Source organism: Ctenopharyngodon idella, chromosome 6 (genome assembly GCF_019924925.1).
Source record: "Ctenopharyngodon idella isolate HZGC_01 chromosome 6, HZGC01, whole genome shotgun sequence".
NCBI classification, from domain to species: domain Eukaryota; kingdom Metazoa; phylum Chordata; class Actinopteri; order Cypriniformes; family Xenocyprididae; genus Ctenopharyngodon; species Ctenopharyngodon idella.
The window spans coordinates 14424426-14438295 of NC_067225.1; the positions used below are offsets into that span (position 1 = coordinate 14424426).

At 38.5% G+C, this 13870-nt stretch overlaps 1 protein-coding gene across 5 annotated transcripts in view; it reads right to left on the reverse strand.

The window, feature by feature from the left end:
- Window positions 1-13870, reverse strand: part of rhbdl3 (rhomboid, veinlet-like 3 (Drosophila)) — a 75915-nt gene that overhangs the window by 3478 nt on the left and 58567 nt on the right. For 4 of the 5 annotated variants that reach the window (XM_051897440.1, XM_051897441.1, XM_051897442.1 and 1 more), the window contains 3 exons: window positions 11040-11152; window positions 2535-2635; window positions 1215-1275 (listed from right to left, as the gene is read on the reverse strand). In XM_051897440.1, the coding sequence (XP_051753400.1) occupies window positions 1215-1275; window positions 2535-2635; window positions 11040-11152 (275 nt within the window). The remainder of the gene's footprint in view (window positions 1-1214; window positions 1276-2534; window positions 2636-11039; window positions 11153-13870) is intronic. The other variant, XM_051897444.1, reaches the window with a different exon arrangement.

Consider the following 13870-nt stretch of genomic DNA (forward strand, 5'->3'; position numbering starts at 1 on the left):
TCATCTTAGAAATGTATAATTGCAGGTATTTGGTAACTATAATTAATTCACAGGTCGAAAATGTTCTTGTGAACCACTGTGTACAGAATAAATATGTGGGGAAAAAATGACTTAAGGCACCTTCAGAGAAAAGAAAAGTTGAAGACTTTCACATTTTAGTTCTGGAAATAACTATAGGGATGCACCAATATTAAAATTCTGTCTGATACTGATACCTGATAAATTGACCATATTAAAATTCTGTAGAATTTTAATGTTGAATGAAAGAATTTAGGCATTACAACATTATAAAATTGATTTTTTGAGATTTACATTTGATAACGTTATTAAATTGTTATTTTAAAGATTAACTTGAGTGAGCTTTAGATGATGGCAAAGGTAATCTAAACAAAAAGAAATGCACAGTAGAATGCACAATTAAAAGTGCTGTATTTAATTTTTTTGACGGTACTAAAGCACAAAAACACCGTATGTTTGCAGAGATTTAGGAAACATACTACAGTAAGTTCACATACTTGTTTCTCTGAAAAACAATGCTACAGCCAGTTATTCTACTTTGAAATGTGCGTTCCATGTCAGAATGTCTGTTTTTGTTTTGGTCTGTGTGATCCCGCCCGCTGCCAATTTACCTAATAGTATTTCGACACCCCGGGTTGCCAGTTGGCGGAAAACACAGCGTATTGTTGCCACGCAAGCCAGCAAACAAACTAGGTCAGAGGTCGCAGATTCTACCTTTCCTAAAAAGCCTCAGCATCAATGTAAAAAGCTCTATATCCAGAGGCATATTAAAATGCGGATAAATCAACTCAACTTACAGTGTAAGGCTCGCCGCCTTCCATTGTCAACTGAGTTCATTTATGTTGCGTGTCCTTAAACCGGCAACCCGCGTAAGCGTCAAGTCTAAGGAGGAGGAGGAGGGAGAAACAACCCTCTCCAATATTTTGAATTTGGACTGCAGTACCCATTTCAACCACTAGCTATCAATATTACATACTGCACTTTTAAATATTCAATAAATGAAAAAAAATAAATATTGGCTGATAACTGTTATGGTATATACTTATATATATATACTTATATATATATATATATATATACACTTATATATATATATATATTTGCATCCCTAGAAATGACTTTAAATATTCAATATTTGATATTTCAAGCACAGAATTACATTTTCAGCACGAGTAACATGAAAACAGTTTACATACTGCACACCAGAGCCATTGCCATGCGAAAGAGCTTGAACTGACACTTCATCCCTGACCAGTTCTGTAAAGTGAGGGAGAGAAAAAACAAATTATGAGATAAGAGTAGGAAATTGGTAGGTGAGAGAGAAAGCACATCAGTATTCTTTCTTAGACTGTTCTGGTGTTGTTCCAGAGAATTGGTTTTGGTACCCTATTTTATTGAGGTTGCATCAAACTGAGATGGATATTTGTTCTGGCATTTTCAGTGATGATGTGAGGATCAGAGCTGGCATAGGGAGCAGCATTAGCACCTGTGACTCATCAGCTAATTCAAGGTCAGTCTTGCTGTTTTGCATGTAATATTCCAAATAATAACTGAGTCAGTTTTGATTTGGCCTGATGAGAGATCAGGTTTTTTTGTGGCCAGACTATGTGTAATCTGAGTCCTGACCATGTAACAGTGCTGACACAAAAAGTTCTACCTGAAATGCTGAGCAAGTATAGGAGGGTTCATGATCTGACCAGGGAGAACTGTGTACAGCCCCAGTGTTAATATTTAATGACTGTTACCAGGTCATTATGCAGTACAAAATACCTCCATTCACTTAGAGATAAGGTCAAAGTTTTGGGGAGCAGCATAGAGGTCTTTGATTGGTCCGCCACAGAGAGGGAGGAGCAACATACTTGAGTTTAACGTATCATATGAATAGCTAAAACTCTTGTAACAAGATCCTAACAATCTTTCAGCTATTTGATCATCTGAGAATATCAATGGGAACAGCTGTGTCTGAAATAAAGGCAGAAAAAGAATGAATCACGCACAAACACATCAGAAAGGGTTAATAGCTTGAGTTATTGAGTAATTTTTGTGACAAGAGAAATCCGGCTGAACTTCACACTCATTATTCATCCTGACACAAGTCTGAGTCATAGGCATCCTGGTATTTTTCAAAAGAGAATTTAAACACGAGCTGAATTAAGCTTGAATTAAGTCTACACTGTAAAAGATTGCCAGGTTTCTACTGGATTTAAGTATTATTTTAGAATAAATTACTGTAGTCAGAAATTTACAGTGAAATGAATGCATGCTGGGTCATTTTCTTACGAATTACTGTTAATCAACAGCAAAATGATACTTAAATCACAGTAATTTCCTGCTCGTTTTACTGTGAATTTACATGATAAAGTCTTTAACCATGCCACTGTAAGTCGCCGTAATGGTGATTAGTGTTCCAATTGCTTGGAATTTTGGACCTTGTATATTCATATTCGAATTTCTGACCAAGCCAAGTCACAATTCCTCAAACTGCCATTATAGGAATAGAGTGATTTCTCAATTACCATGACGACATTGGCGAGGTGGGCGGAGACCAGAGCATAGACTCCCCCTGATGATCCGACCACAGGTGCTGTCATGTCCGTTACTGACACAGCCAATGAACCTGCAGCAAGACAACACAGACAAAAGTCACAATAACACAAACATTTTGAGGACATTATCACCAATATTTTTCTTTCTTAGAAACTGGAGCCAAAATCACTTGAAATTAAACCATCATTAACAAATAACATTGTTGAACAATGAAAATTGTAATTTTGGTAACACCTTATGTTAGGTGTCTTTAATTAAATGTACTCACATTAAAAATTCTAGATACATTGTACTTATTGTGTTCATGTTATATTGCAAAACACTTTTGCTTCTGCTATTGAGGTGGGAGATAAGGTTAAAGACATGGGTTTCATTGTATGGTTAGGTTTAAGGGTGGGTTAAGGTGTAAGGGAAGGTTCAGCAGTGTACTGTAATTATAGATGTAATTACTTTAATTGTAAAAATTGTAAAAACACATACAGGGTGTACACAATAAGTGCATTTTATAAAATTATTCATTTAAATGTTAGTACATAGTAGTTAAAGGCACTTAATATAAAGTGGGACCGCAATTTTTAAACTATTCCTTTAATGTGGCTGCTTTAAATTAAACTCAATTTACTGCATCACTGTGGAAATTTTATTCATAACACGAAGCCTCTTGACACCAAGTCAAAATTTAAAATCCAGATAAATGATTGAAGCAGTAAATTGATATATATACATATATAAAAAACAAGAAATTCGGTAGTTGTTAAGTTTAGGTATATATATATATATATATATATATATATAAAAAAAACAAGAAATTCTGTAGTTGTTAAGTTTAGGTATGGGGTAGGATTTAGGGATTGTCACAGTCACCAGCTACAGTGCCCGTGATTACCAGCAGAGGGCACTCCACCCCAGACTGTTGTAACTCCATCAAGAACAACATTACCCATGACTCATTGCCCGGTTTTGTCATGCATAATTGTCTACAGCTGTTCCTCATTACCTTGTTTAGCCCAGCCTATATAAACCCTGTTCACTCTGCCATTCACTGCGAGGTTTTGTACATGTCTAGACTGCATTTCTGAGCGTTTCCTGATTTCATCTTGGTTTTTTATTCTCTGCCTGTCTTCTGCATTTCCCTTTTGCCTGTGTTTTCTGTCTGGTTGCATTGTTGGATTGATTGCCTGTGTTTTGACCTATTGCCTGTTATTTGATTAAGACTCTGGATTGTCCCAATAAAAGCTGCATTTGGATCTACAACCTAAGTCACGGAGCAGTATGTAACAGGGATGTAGAATATGGTCATGCCAAATAAGGCATTAATATGTGCTTTATAAGTACTAATAAACAGCCATTATGCAAGCTAATAAGCAAGCAGTTAAAAAAGTGAGAATTGTTCCTTATACTAAAGTGTTACCGGTGATTGATTTGCAATAACAAAATTGCAATAAGGAATTTTATTCCTTTTCCTTATTACCTAACATTAAAAGCATAGTTCACTGAAAAAAAGTCATTTACTCACCCACAAAACATAATTGACTATTAAGGCACGCTCACACCAGGAATGATAACTATAATGATAAAGATATAGTTCTAAAAATCATTCTAAATATAAAAGAATAGCAAAGTCAACACCACAAATATAACGATAACGGCAAAGAGAAATGATATTGTTGAAATCACTTTCAGAACGATTTTTTTTCCAGCTGACAACCAATCAGAAACCATTCTTCTTTAAAGAGTTTGAGCAATTAAAGTGGCAGAGGAAAAAACTGCAGCATGCAATTTAAATAACCAGAATGATATTGTCAAGTCAAGTCAAGTCATCTTCATTTATATAGCGCTTTTCACAATACAGATTGTTTCAAAGCAGGTTCATAGTGATAATTGGAAAATTAATTGACATTGTTTTGGCTTTACAGCAGCTCTAAGAAAATATTATTATCAAGCTAAAGTAGGTTTTTGATTGAATCACTTCAGTTGTAAAAATTGTTAATTATTAACTTAGGGGCCGCTTAAATGACACCTTTCCTACTGAAAACCGAAGACCTTTAATGCACTCTTGTCGTTCATTTACATGTTTGAATGTGTATGTGTGCAGATGCTTGGTCTTTTTACAAAGTGATATTGCCAAATTACTTGTCTGGTCTGCATAATACAGAAAAATTAGTCGTGTCCGTGGATCTATGCGAACTGTAATAATTTTGATAACGTTTTATCTATACATAGGGAAAGGAAAGGGAAGGAGGCCTTCGCAGGGGATAGTTAAGTTGACACTTCAGGGCTGCATTTTCATCGTGTCTAGGCGCAGGTCCTTTATCTCATCTGGATACGGCCTGGATCTGGCAGACTACGACAAACCTCGGGATAAACAGAGAGAGACTAATATTAGCGTAGATGCCATTCTTCTTATGATGCATCGAGTACATCAGGTGTTATGGGAAGTGTTCCCGGTTCCGGATGACCTAATTTATGCAGCCTAACAATTTACATGTAGATAATGTGTTATGTGTATGCCAGGCTAAAGAGATGTGTTTTTAGTCTAGATTTAAACTGACAGAGTGTGTCTGCTACCCAAACAATGCTAGGAAGACTGTTCCAAAGTTTAGGTGCTAAAAAGGAAAAGGATCTACCGCCTGCGGTTGATTTTGATATTCTAGGTATTATCAACTGGCCTGAATTCTTAGATCACAATAGACATGAAGGGCTATAAGGCGTTAAGAGCTCACTCAGGTACTCGGGAGCTAAACCATTTAGTGCTTTGTAAGTAATTAGCAAGATTTTAAAATCTATACAATGTTTAATAGGGAGCGAACGCAGTGTTGACAGAACCGGGCTAATATGGTCATACTTCCTGGTTCTAGTAAGAACTCTAGCTGCTGCGTTTTGGACCAGTGGTAGTTTGTTTATCAAGCGAGCAGGGCAACCACCCGGTAGAGCATTACAGTAATCTAACCTTGAGGTCATGAACGCATGAACGAACTGTTCCGCATTTGTCATTGAGAGCATATGTCGTAGCTTAGATATATTTTTAAGATGGAAGAATGCGGTTTTACAGATGCTAGAAATGTGGCTTTCAAATGAAAGATTGGTATCAAAGAGCACACCCAGGTTCCTAACTGACGACGAAGACTTAACAGAGCAGCCATCAAGTGTTAGACAGTATTCTAGGTTATGATGTGCAAAAGTTTTTGGTCCAATAATTAGAATCTCAGTTTTTTCTAAATTTAGTAGTAGGAAATTACTAGTCATCCAATTTTTTATATCAGCTATGCATTCCATTAATTTTTTGAATTGGTAAGTTTCGTCAGGGTGCGAAGAATATAGAGCTGAGTATCATCAGCGTAACAGTGAAAACTAATGCCATGCTTCCTAATGATATCTACCAAAGGTAGCATGTACAGAGTGAAAAGCAACGGTCCTAGTACTGAGCCATGTGGTACTCCATATTGAACTTATGATCGATATGACATTGTTAACTGATGTGGATGCTAATATAGTTAGTTATCTTTATAGTTGTTAAACTTATTATTTTTGGTGTGAACAGGCCTTTAATCCGAATATTCTTGAAATATTCTCCTTACGGTCTATGATGGTTACAAAAACATTGCACTTAATTTTTTACATAATTAAAGCACTTCGGAATTACATTTTTGTTTAGGCTTCAATGTTGTGTATATTTTGTTAAAAATTGATGAAATGTCAGAATAAAGATTTCAATATGAGATATAACATTCTTTACAATCAATTAGCTTGGTTCAGTCGTTTCACTTTGTAAAAGCAGGAGGTATTTACATTTTAAATTAGTCAATGTAAACACCTTAGTCAAAGAGCCAACAATATTCGTAATATACAATGCCAATTTTACTAGAACTAGATTAGGTGTTTATGCTATGTTATCTGTCCTTTTATTTAGCCTTTTCTTTATAATGTCACTCAGTTTAGGGCTTATGATCAGACCAGTTAAGTCATCTGGTTTTATAATTCACAGGTAGTTGACTAATATAACAACATAAGATTTATAAACTTTACATAACCAAACCTGTTTATATATCCTGCAAGCTCTACAAACAGCCTTTAGCTTTTCAACTTACTGGAGTCTTCTCCAAAATATTCCAGAAATGTATGCCTAATTTCCCAGCTCTGGGTCTGGCAGTAAAGTGAGGACTGGGGTTAAACTTCTGCCCTCTGTGTATGACATCTGCTGCTGATTCTCTCTCTCTCTCACACACACACACACACACACACACACACACACACACACACACACACACACACACACACACAGATATTAGCTGCTAATGTCATCAGGGAGAGTGAAATGACATTTCCACTTCAAATCAAATCCTACAGCTGATGGAAAATGCAGGTGGGCTTCCCCTCCTTTCTTCTGTCCTTTGCTCTGCATCTTTCTCTCTTTCACTCCTTGTGCCTCTTCATCTCTGTTTTTCTTGCAATCTTTTTTTTTTTTTTTACCTCACTGTTCTTCTCAGCAGGGGTTTCAGACTGTGAGAGGTTTTCTAATGTTGGAAAAGCTCAGAGTGTTTGTAGCGGTTTAATCAGCTTTCCATTTGTTAATCTTCACAAGTCTGAAAGCACATGGCTGGACCATGGACATAATTATATAATCATTATGTTATACCAACATGTTTGCTTCCATCTGACTCATCAGATTAATTTTTTGATTTTCTACTTGATTTTGAGTTTTCAGAACTTCAACTTTATTTCATTAGTTTAATCGCAAGTAAAATGGGAGTGGTTGGATTAAGTGCACTTTTCACAAGTCGACTTTCTGTTCCATGAAAATAAATATTGGACTCATGCTGCACTATAGAGATTTTTGACAGTTTCATGCTCTCTAGAATGAAAAGGTCCCACCCTATATGCATTTAGTACATAAGAAGGCTCTAATTGATGTAATAACAGATGACTGGCAACAGAGTTGTAATAGCTGCTGTAGGCCTACTTAAGTACAGAAACTTGAGTAGAAACGAGAGAAATAGAACAGAACATCATTAAAGAAGAAGGTGACACCTTATGTAAACCTTGGTGTCATAAACAAAAGTGATGCCTGACCCCCTGAAAGAAGGTTGTTGAATCATAGGAGCCTAGAGAGGATTTAAAGTGCTGGCACCCCGACTAAGCCTGGTTTCTCCCAAGGTTTTTTTCTCCATTTTAACACCAATTTGCACTTGTCTGCCACCTGATGTCACCTGATGGAGTTTGGGTTCCTTGCCACTGTCGCCTCTGGCTTGCTTAGTTGGGGACACTTGACTTGACATTTGATATTCAACAGTGCTTTGATCTGCCTGCATTGACACTATTCTTTAAGAGCTGCTGTGCAGCCAAACAATGTACCAGTTATCAATGTAAAGCTGCTTTGACACAATCTACATAGTAAAAAGCGCTATATAAATAAAGGTGACTTGACTTGACTAAAGACATTTCTAACCTTTCTAAATCTCTATTTTACTGTATCTAAAATAATGTACAATAAAGAAGGTTTCAGACCGCTGGTAATCCGTCCAGACTGAACAGTTCCACCAAACTCACCTCAAGAGCAGAGCACAAGATGCTTCAAGGAGTCTCAGGTACGTTTATACGACAACGATATGCTTAAAACAGAGAAGTTTTTCCTTTGAGTTTTCTGCGTATAGACGACACCATTGTCAAAATGAATCTGTGAAAATGACTAAAAACGCTGTATTCTGCTGGCAGGCCATTAGATGGCGATGAAACACTATAGACTGAACATGTAATGTGCATGTGCATGACGTCATCATTTTCACAGATTTGCGTTTTTGTTGTTTACACGAAGACCTTTTTCAAAAACTTGCACTTTGAAACCCGTTTTCAAAAGTTAGCATTTTCAGGCCACCAAAATGCCTTTGTCGTGTAAATGAACGGCCAAAATGCATAAAAAGTTTTCTGTTTTTAGTTGAAAATGGTGTCGTGTAAACGACCCCTCAAAGAGACCCTAGGATGTCATAAGGGATCTACAGTCAGCTGTATACAATGTGAATGTTGACAGAGCTGCCAACCATGTGAAATAGACTGCACAAATCTGGTCTACATGCTGGGGGGGGCAAAGAAGAAACTACTGCTTTCAAAAAAAGATAGTTAAAGGCTAGATGGATGTTTGCCATCTAACACATGAAGAACAGTACTTCTTGAATAATGTACTCTAAACAGAAGTCAGAGAGGGTCACACTTGTGAGCCCCAAACACCTATTATACTTTAAGAAAAGGCAAATGAGAATTGGCGATACGGGTATAAAAGGATATGCCGTGCATCCACTCATTCTGGTTTGTGCTGAGAAGAGCTGAGAACATGTCCCAGCCATTTAGCGGGTGGTTTAGTGTTGTGGCAAAAGGGTCACAACATCTCGTTTTCTTCCATCAAGGACCGGAGGTTACAATAGTAACCAAGATGTTCCCTATCTGTCAGTCACTTTGATGTTGTGCTGATGTATTGACACTAGGGGTCGCTGGGGAAAACACCAATGAACAGGTTGCTGGAGGTCCCGAGGCAGTGCTCAGAAGTTCACCACTTGATCCCTAAATGGGGTTGTAGGAACTTTGGGCACATAGCCTGGCCAGGATCTCAGGATCATGTGAGAGTATCCCGGACTGAACTCTAAGCACGTTTTGCTGACAGAGTATGCCTACAGATCCACAACCCTCTTGATGGAAGGGAGAGCGGTCAGGAGGGCTGTCTTTAAAGAGAAGGTGATCAACTCAACTGACGCCAAGGGCTCAAAAGGAGCTCTCTGTAGGCCCAGCAAGACTACAGAGAGGTCCCAAGAGGGAATAAGCTGCAACCTAGGAGGATTTAATCTCCTGGCACCTCTGAGGAACCTGATGATGGCACTGCTGTTTTCCCCCGGAATGAATTCAGGCAATTCAGCACTGACTGAGCATGCTCGTTTCGTGGGATGCGCCATCATAGTGACTGAGTCCAACTCCATCCCAAGAAAAGAGATGCTCTGCTCTGGGGAGAGCTTGCTCTTTTCCCAGTTGACCTGAGCACCAGGTCCCTGTGCCCACAAAATAAAATCCCGAGAATGAACTAGAATCAGCCAGTCATCAAGATAATTGTGAATGCTAAAAGCCCACTTCCCATAGCAGGGCAAGGGCAGTCTCTGTGACTTTCATGATTGGATTCTTGGCACTCACCTGACGAATAGGCACTCATCTTCCTGCGGGTGGCTCTACGCTGTGGCCGGGCTAAGGGCTTGGGCTGTGGCAGAGACAGTGTAGCAGCTGAAGGTGGACGCCCTCAGCGACAAGTAAACGGAGTGCGGGACCTTGGCGGGCTGTAGGTGGTGGTGGAACTGGCAGAATATGTTTGATCGCCTCTGTTTTTTTAATGGCTGAGAACTGCTCAGTAAAGTCCTCCGCAGTGTCCTTGTGAGATTGGAGCGTCAAGAAAATGAACTTTTCAGCATCCCTCATCTCAGCATTGTTGAGCCAGAGATGGAGTTCCTGGACCACCATGGTGGACAGCGAGCCACCTAACTCATCCATGAACTCCACCGGACACAAAGTGTGAGACGAGGAATGGGAGGCCTGTGGGGATTGACCCGGTGGAAATACTCTCATTGTGCATCCGATTGTCCCGTGGCCTTGTGCATAGCAGAAGGACCGGGACAGGGTGCAACTGAAGTGACTTTTTCTCTGACCAGAAAAGAGAGTCGTGACCGTAACATTGCCATGGTCATGTTCTCAAAATGAGAACATGAACCGTCCCCAAACACTGTCTCTGCATGGGTACAATCCAAACACGAAAGGCAGAGATTGTGGCCATCCGAGGATGAGAGATATCGACTGCACCCAGAAACACACAGGCGGAAAGGCATCTTTGAAAATGTGTTTGCTCTTTTAGGGAAATCTGCTCTTTTATTGCTAAAGTGCCCAGGGGAACTCTCTGCACTTATCTGTGCTTTAGAGGGGGACAGAGCCCACTGCAATGCGGCGTAAACACCAGCCAAGAAACCAGGTTCCCTTGTAGAGGTGAATGGATTGAATGTTTGCATCAATAAACACTCGGTTCAGAAGAACAAATCTGAATGAGTGGATGCACGCCATCTTTTATACCCTAATGTCAGAGGAAGTGGTGCATGCAAATTTCACTTGCCAATGTTCATTGGCCTTTTCTCAAAGTATCAAAGCTGTTTGGGGCTCCAAAGTGCGACCCTTAGTGTCAGTACATCAACACAACATCAAAGTGACTGACAGATATGGAATGTCATTCAAAGACTGCATTTGAAAAATCTCAGTTCTAAGTTAAAACAGCAAAAAACAGAGCTCCCACACTTTTGACCTATGAATTTCCAATGAATTTTCCATGACTTCTCTAGTTCATGTTAATTGATTTTTTAAAAAGGCTTTAAAAAAGATTGCACTAAAAAAGCACACTTTCTCATCACAAATAGTACCAAACCCCCACTAAAAAAAAATCTATGCTGAGTTTGACTCACCTGCCAGTACGCCACACACATATACCAGGCCAATTCTCAAAGCTCCATGGACCATCTCTAACGGCACACCCACCAAAAGTTGCATGGCCATGTTTAGGCCCAGGTGTTCTATTCTGAAACATATAAATCAGCCATTAGCATTAGCATAATTACAGATGAGTTTGAGGAAGGGATGAATGTTGATAAATCTTATATTGTACTACTTCCAGTGCTTGAAGTGGGCCGGTACGCGCTGATGCACAGTACTGGCACTTCTCTATTTTTACCTTTAGCGTACCGCTCGTTTTCCTTGCATACCGGCACTTCAGACATACGAAAGCCTGCCGCACCCTCCCTTCTACTGGAATGCATTTTGAACAGAGCATTGGGAGTACCGGCACTTTTATTTTTCCACTTCATGCACTGACTACTTGTTAACTACTTGTAAATTATAAAACCAGAGGACTGAACTGATCTGACCACAAACCACAACCACAAACTGAGTGACATTAGAGAGAAAAAAAACGTCATAAATAAAAGGACAAAACTCAGCAATGCAATTCTCAAGCGTCAAGCATGCACGGTTGAACCACATTTGATGTACACTAGGTATGTGTTCTGATCAAAAAGCCTGTTCATCATATAAAGTGATTGTGTCTTCAGAATACTTTAAAATGCTCTACACATTTGGATTACTTTTATAATGTCTTTATGTACTTTTTGAATCTTGAACATTATGGTTGCATGGAATTTTTATTTTTGGGTAAACTATTCCTTTACAATGCTTCAATTGATCGTATATATCATAATTGCGAAAGAAAAAAATCTGATTATTATGCCACCCACGTGCCCTTATCAACCTCCAGATGTCAGTGGTAAATCCAACAACATGTTGGATTTAAATTGACTTCAAATTAACTTGATGTCAAATTATGCAATTAGATTAGCAGAAGATAGTTTTTTCTAATACATTTAAAGAAATGCTTCTTTTTTTTTTTTTTTTTTTTTTAAATCAACAAATAAACCCTAATTTATGTAAGATTTGAAAATGCTGTTGCTGTGATCTCATGTAAAAGTTTCCAATACTTGTCAGAATATAGTAATGTTTGGAGATAAGGTCTGGTGGGTAGTGTGTGCACTCTGGCACACAAGTTACCTGTTTCTGGCATGAGTCATTTTCCATTCCCACTCCTGCTCCAACTTTGTTTAGTCCTGTTTTTTTTTTTTTTTTTTTTTTTTTGAAGCCCTGACCATTTCTCCAACTGTTCTAATTCTCTGACTTTCAGCAGTGCACATAGAAAACTGTTACACATGAAGTGGATGTGACTCTGGCCCTTAATAATGACATATCTGGGTGACAAAGAAAAACTTTTAACTACAGGTAATATTCCTCATGTCACATACTTGGCTCTCCTCAACATTGCCAAATAGATCCTATAGGATCCCAGTGGGTCAAAATCTGGACCCAGATCTAAAATAATAAGAAGCAGGACAAGGTCAGAATAATTATTCTCATAGAACAAGGACCTGAAATTCACTGAGCTTCAGATAACTGGGGCATGTAACGTAACTCATGATGGATGATCATGCAGATATAAAGAAAGAATCAGTGACACACAACTTATTCAGGATGCTGACGAAGACATCAGCCTGACAGACAAAAGCAACAACGAAATGAAACTGGATTGACTTGCATGGATAGCCTTGCAACTGAAAGTGAACATCTCTGAATGTATTAGCCAACCTTCAGTAGAGGTATGGACCTTATGTAGCCCCGCCCCTTTTCAGCGCTGTACTCGTTGTCTTTTGACTTCCGGCTTGTATTTCCACAGCGATCTTATGTATTTATGAAAGAACTGCTCATTTTAAAATCTTCCCGGTCTATTGACATTTGTTAAGACATCTGCTTTAAACATAACAATGCTCATGATAACTTTCATTAACTCTACAACAGGTAAATCCACTTCACCAGCTAATTATTCTTCAACAGCGATGCCATAGAAATATACAGAGCTACCGCAAAAACGGAAGTTCAAAGACAATATTCTAAAGATGGTGGCGCGCTTGTTTCTCTGGTAAATAAGGTCTATACAACAAGAGACAGTTTATGTCCCCAGAAACAGAATTACTTAACCCTTTCAAACGCGTGAGTTTAAAATATTCTAACTGACCCCCCAGAGTGAGTTTTTTTTAAGGCGACCGTTATTTTAGAACGTGGCGATGCGTCATGCACGTCATGTACGCTGAACGCAGCCACAATAACACTGTATGACAGATGGATCGCTACTATTTTGTTTTTCCTTTATTTAAAATATTCACAAACTTGCTTACCATGTCATCAATTATCTGATATTCTGATTCTCAAATATGTGTAAGTGGGTGTGTTTTGTCATTTAAAAACCTTTATTAATTATCTTTATCTTGATCTATAACGCGAGATGGGCGCCGCCATCTTAGTTTGCCCCACAGTTCGCAGAGTCCTGTCAGTCGGATTTACAGCACGTGAATTCATCAGTGTCTCCCGAAATACATGCAAGTAAGTGGCTGGTGAATTGGAAGAATAATAGAGTAAACTTTATAGTTACTTTATGTGTGTCTGATATGAATAAATGTAGGCAAATTATATTTGAATGGATTGTTATTGCTGCTTCCACTGATGTCTGACACCAGTGTGTATTTTATAAACTCTAATTGTATTGTTTTACTGGTGCTTATGCGTATTTAAATGTCTGAAACCTTAAAAAAAAAACATTATGTGGCTGAAAACACTGCATAGCTATGATATATGACAAGAGCTGAGCGCGTCCGTCTCACAGCCAAAGTGCAAAAGCACAGTTTGAATCTGACAGTTA